Source organism: Xyrauchen texanus, chromosome 43, assembly GCF_025860055.1.
Source record: "Xyrauchen texanus isolate HMW12.3.18 chromosome 43, RBS_HiC_50CHRs, whole genome shotgun sequence".
Classification (NCBI taxonomy): domain Eukaryota; kingdom Metazoa; phylum Chordata; class Actinopteri; order Cypriniformes; family Catostomidae; genus Xyrauchen; species Xyrauchen texanus.
In genome coordinates this window covers 29,485,129-29,491,149 of record NC_068318.1, presented here as the reverse complement: position 1 = coordinate 29,491,149, position 6,021 = coordinate 29,485,129, and the positions used below count along the sequence as shown (strand labels likewise).

Here is a 6,021-nt window from a genome sequence, read left to right as displayed (position 1 = left end):
ACGACGAGACGCTGCGCCGCGAATCTCGATTGGCTGAAAGGTGCCCAAGGCTTAATTTGATTGGCCAGAATAAATATTCAACGGCACTTTAGACTCTGTGATTGGCTCCTTCGCACGATTCTAGGCATTTTAAAGAACACAACAGAGGTAATGATTGGTTGTCTTTTTGAGGAACGCTGCTGCAGTCAGCCGCTTATGGGTGAATCTCATGAAACTTGTTTCATGAAGTGACGTTAAAAAGATAGAAAGTATTAAGTATATATAGAAAAAGAAGCCTATATTTTAGGGCCATTAAGGTTGCATTGTGACATTATTTTCGTGACATTAGGAACATTACAATTTAAATAATCTATCATGAGTTTTACATTGCAATATACATATATTTATATAAAATGGAAGTATTTGTTGTTCTACCTATAATTAATGCTAATTTAAGTAAAATTACACTATTACTTTAAAAAAAATATATATTATTATGATTTATTTTATGGTGTAATGAGAATCGCTATTGTTAAGTAATAGGAATAATTGTAAAAAAAAAAAAAGTATTTAAATAAATAAATATATATATATATATATATATATATATATATATATATATATATATATATTGACTTTGATTTTGCAGTCAAATATGATGTGAACAGTTTTTGTGAAATTCACCCAAATGTATATATAAAGAGTCACATTTTTAGATGACTCACAAATGACTCATTCAGGGCTATGTTGTTTTTGTCACTAGTTACTAAGTTACTATGATTTAATTAGAGTAACAATAACTATAATAACTCAGGTATTACCATGGTTCAATTTCATGGTACTAATACAGTACAATACAAGTCTTCCGCAAAACAATGAACAAAATACTTTTGTACACAATGATGTCATATTTATTGACAGATATACAAAATTCCAAAGAGTGACCTTTTTGTCTTTACATGAAAATACATTTTATTACACAAGGTAATAAATACAAATAAAGACGAAAAATGGCATCACTTCTTTTCAGTATCTCCCCAATTTAAAAGAAAACTGTCCTATTCATCAGTGCGTACAAGGAGAAAATACCTTATACCTCATCCTGAGAACTATTTGTAAAAGCACATACCTAGTCTAAACCGGTAAAAAGCCATGCAAGTTTCTAATTTGGGACCTTTAATATGGTTGCATGCAGTTTTTGCTTATTTAAACATACTATGTGGTAAAATAAAGAAAACAAGGTAATAAAAATATATTTAAAAAAAAACTTAAATGGCAACAGTTCCAGATCTCTCGCTCGCATTTGTAAATCAGAAGATGCATCCTCTGAATCTTGCCATATTCCCTTCAAAATACATACGAAATAGCAACTCGTAACATAAATGCTGCCTTTTCTGATTGTCCCCTCAGCGGAGCGGCATGCATGATTCCCGTGTGAAATGGTTTAAGGGAGACAGTTCTTTTTGCCATATGGAGAGGAACAGGATTGAAAGGGCTAGGATCTCGCATTTCGCTCTGTCTCTGCCAAACACTCCCGAACAAGCCCTCTGGCATGAATGATACCTTTCAATATGTAAAAAGAGCAAAGTTTAGTTTAAAAGACAGTTTTAACATCAGTGCATTTGATAAACAAATATATATTTACTACCACATTTATAAAGCTTCCTTTGTTAATTGATACAAACCTCTTTTAAGACGTTCCATTGCACTTTTACTCCCTGCATACGTGGGTCTTATTTCTTTCCCAAGTTCTTCAATGATGGCGAGAAGTTCAGCATATTTACTCTGGGGTACTTGGTTCCCAATTGGCCCCTAAACATTGTATTTCAGACATAAGAGGTATTCAGATCATTTGAAATGATGAACAAGATTTATTTTTAGTAATTTAACAATTTTCTTGTTAGGATAGAATAATTTCAGAGTGCAAAGCTTACCTGTGAGAATCCCAATGAAGGGGGTCCAAAGTCATTTAGAATTGGCTTGTATGACTGTACTGTTGCCATGGAAGACGGAGAGGGAATGCTTCCTGTAAGGAGTAACCAAAATATGTGTCATTCAATTTATGAAACAGTTCCTCATGATACCATTCAGGGCCATATCTAGCTATAAGTGGTATAAGTAGCCGCTTAGGGCCCCCAAGCCACGTGTTTTATTTTCAATATATTAAAAGCTGCAAGTAAGACTCAGGCAGCTGTTATGGCTCAATTGGACAGTTAAAGGGGGGCCCCCTTGTGGCCTGAGAGGGAAGGGAAAATGTAACTTCAAGGAGAGAGTTGTAGCTAGATGCGACAGGCATGCAGGCATGCACACCTACAAGTCGGGAGTGGGGGAAAAAAAAAGAAAACAAAAGATAAATGCAGCCAGACCACTAGTAAGAAATTAATTTAAGCCAGCTACCTGCATTAAATCGCAACTATTAGTTAGCTAACATTTTGCAGTTGTGTCCCATTGCATCTAGTTATTTATAGTATTTATATTTATAGTATAGTATTTTTTGGGCCTCCAAGTAGGATTTCGCTTTGGGCCCCCATATGCTCAGAAACGGCCTTGATAACATTACTTACATCCCTAGCTCAATCGACAACGTTTGTGGCATGTTAGTTGCCACAAAAATTACTTTCAACTCATGCCTCCTTTTCTTTTAAAAAAAGATCTGTGTTACAGTGAGGCACTTACAATGGAAGTGAATGGGGCCACTCTGTAAACATTAAAATACAAGTATAGCCACAAGACAAAAACAATATAGTAAAATAATTTAATATCGCTTACTAACCTTCTAAAATCGCTTATTAACCTTCTCTGTGTAAAATGACATCCAATAAAGACTTAAGAAAGTCATACACCTTAAGACCCTTTCTCTCTGAACATGCCACACAACTTCTTGTTCAGTCACTTGTCATAACTAGACTGGACTACTGTAACACTTTCATTGCAGGTTTCCCTGCATGTGCAATTAAACCTCTGCAAAAGATCCAGAATAAAGCAGCATGTCTGGTCTTAAATGAACCAAAATAGAGCGCATGTTTCACCACTCCTTGTCTCTCTTCACTGGCTGCCGGTTGATGCACGTATCAAATTCAAGGCTCTGATACTGGCATACAGAACAGTCACTGGGTCTGCTCCAGCATACCAAACATTATTACTGCAGAGCTACATTCCCACCAGAATGAGCAGCTCCTTGTTGTACCAACACAAAGAGACACCAAAACACTTTCATGGACTTTCGGTTTCACTGTATCACATTGGTGGAATGACCTTCGCAACTCCGTCCTTGAAGCAGACTCACTCTCGGTCTTCAAACAGCTAAAAACACATCTTTTCCATGAGCACTTAACCGTTCACTCATAAAAAATATGATATATATTCTTGTTACACTCTAATCTGTCTTGGATACTACTATTCTGATGTAATGTAATGCAGCACTTTTCGTCCCACTGTCTCCTTAAGATGAATCGCTTATGATGTATTATTCCTCTTTTTGGATAAAAGCCAAAACAATAAATGGAAATGTTGTGTCCTAGAAATAGTGCAGACACTTAAATGCTTCTCATTTCATTTATATCATAAATATTCTTTGTTTTACCATTTTCAAAATCAGGTTTAACCCTTGTGCGTCAATTTAAAAAAAGTTACTCAGAGGTCCTCAGAGGACAGAAATGTCTGCGTCAACAAACTGCCATAATAATATTATACATTAATATTATTTTCCACTTTCAATTAGTTATTTATTTAACCAACATCAGCCCTGATCATAACCACCAAATATTAATTCATTTTCAGGATTTTAACAAATCCTGTTTAAATGCCAGTTTGTTTACATTACGCCACTGTTTTTTTTACACACATACATATCTGCTGCAGGGACGCCATATCATGGCTGACCCTGCACTCTGACCCCAGCTTAGCTGGGATATGTGAAAACTGTATCTGTATATACAGAAATTTATGTATAATGTGTGACAATAGATCAATTATATATTATACATACACACCCAGACAATTTTAGCTGCATCATTGATTCGTTCACACTGCCAGCTACTTTGTCGCTGCATGTCGCCAGTGGCTGGTGGTTAGGTCGCTAGTGGTGCGCATGGGGAGTATAAACAGCACTGTTTTTTCATATTATTAATCATTAATATTATTATTAAAATATTAGGATCACGTGAGCTCTACCATCATATTGGCTGTCACTTCCGAAAGTCATTTAAAAAAATCGAAAATATTCTCAACTTTGTCACTTCGCTGGACACGCCCACATCCGGTCGCCGTCGCTCGTGTTGCCGGAAGTTGCCAGCTCTCATTGAAAATGAATGAGATGAGGGCGTTTTGTCGCTGCGTGTCGCTGGCAGTGTGAACGCAGCGGCTCATTTAATCTTATCGCGGCCAGTCAGCCCCCAAAGTGCGTTGGCCCATCAGGAAAATTACCGGCATGCCAGATTACCATTCCAGCCCCGAACATAATATCCTTTAGAATTCATGATATTATGCTTTAATGGCACTGGGATCAAATATATTTCAATGGGGAAATTTTTGACCTTGAGGTCCTGAGAGTAACTATTTTTTGTACACAGTGTATTATAGATGTATTACTGAGGTTGAAATATCAAAATAATCCAAAAAAATACACACCTTTGAAAACTTGTATGCCATTGACATTAACAGCCAAAATTATCGAAATACATATATATTTTTTAAATGTCCCGAAGGTCACACAAGGGTTAATTTTTATTTATTTTTTTAAATAAAAGATTGTCAATGTGATCTCATCAGACTTTTGTCCCGTCCATTCTAAGCAGTACCACTTTCAACCGCTAGGTGTCCTCGAAGAGCACCAAAAACACAGAACGTCTGAATGCGATCAATCAACAGCCCAAGAGACAATCATGGAGGAAACGGCATGGGCTTGATCTTAGCCGCTAAAAGGATTCATTTTTATCACAATCTAGCGGCCTCCGTACCACCCCAACCGGCCACGGCGCGACGCGGAACCAGCGGAAACGAGCCGAACATGCACCACACGCCGCTATATAGCCCGAGCGAAGCCGAGGAATGCGTTTTTTCCACTAGTAATAATGGCGGATGTTAAGTATCTGACCCTATAGCGATCAGACTGGACAAAAACTACACACGGCTTTTCCCCAGGTATTCTTTCCCACGCCAATTCTTACATTCGATTAAATGCACTCAAGACGGAGAGTTTTCTACGCTTTTTTGGCATACCTTGGTTCCCAGAAGTTCCCGGAAGGTGTTGATGGGGATTGGGTTTGTAAGACATACCTGAAGAGATAATAAATTAGAGAAATAAAATTGTCCCTAAAATGAGCGTAGCGTCCGTCTCGCAGACACTTTTTGTTTACAGCGGAGCAGCACCGGCAAATATGGCCGCGTCACTCACGACACCCACACTGTTGTCTATCATTACTATCACAAAGAACTCAATTAACACAACCATAATTAATAAAAACAAATAAACAACCCTGTCCATCATCACAGTGACAACGGAGACAAGTTACAAAATCATTAACGGTAATAAAAAAAAAGAACTGCACATTATCAATAAAGATTAACACATTAAAACTACTAATTTTAGGACAAACTTTTTCACCAATAATGCACTTTTACTTTTGGGGGGGGGCAAAAGTGGAAATCATATTTCTCACACATTTTTTTCATTTAATTGTGGATATTTGGCAAATATATGGGAAGATCAGATTCAAAAAGTGAAATATAATTTTTTTTTTTTTTTTAAAAAAGTTAGATTTAGTGACAATAAGATGATTAGCTTTCTTGGCGTGCCCTTAAAGCTTGTTTTCAATACATTCAACATGTAAATCTTGAAAAATAAATAAACTAAACTGAAACAAAAACATGGTCTAGTGTCTTCTATACTTTCACTTTCATTGTAAAACTACTGAAAACTCACCTAAACTTTTTATTTCAAAACATCCCATATAAAATGCAACTTTTGAGTCCACAATAAAGTATTATTTCAATCAAATAAGACAATATGCCACATTCCATATAACTTGGAATTAATTGTCC

General features: G+C 36.4%; 1 protein-coding gene across 1 annotated transcript; it reads right to left on the bottom strand.

Annotated features, from left to right (window-relative positions):
• Positions 1 to 882: 882 nt before the first annotated feature.
• Positions 883 to 5,460, bottom strand: LOC127636098 (cyclin-dependent kinase 2-associated protein 1-like). The gene is made up of 4 exons (XM_052116491.1): positions 5,200 to 5,460; positions 1,914 to 2,005; positions 1,665 to 1,791; positions 883 to 1,542 (listed from the first exon to the last, which is right to left on the bottom strand). The coding sequence occupies exons 1-4, from the start codon at positions 5,252 to 5,254 to the stop codon at positions 1,475 to 1,477; spliced, it is 342 nt and encodes a 113-aa protein (XP_051972451.1). The 5' UTR covers positions 5,255 to 5,460; the 3' UTR covers positions 883 to 1,474.
• Between the last annotated feature and the right edge of the window lie 561 nt (positions 5,461 to 6,021).

Excerpts from the sequence above, each read along its gene's own strand:
- LOC127636098 (XM_052116491.1), bottom strand. The coding sequence starts at position 5,254 with ATGTCTTACAAACCCAATCCCCATCAACACCTTCCGGGAACTTCTGGG. Across the intron at positions 2,006-5,199 it reads GGGAACTTCTGGGAACCAAG|GAAGCATTCCCTCTCCGTCT; the intron begins GTATGCCAAAAA and ends TACTCCTTACAG. Across the intron at positions 1,543-1,664 it reads AATGGAACGTCTTAAAAGAG|GTATCATTCATGCCAGAGGG; the intron begins GTTTGTATCAAT and ends ACATATTGAAAG.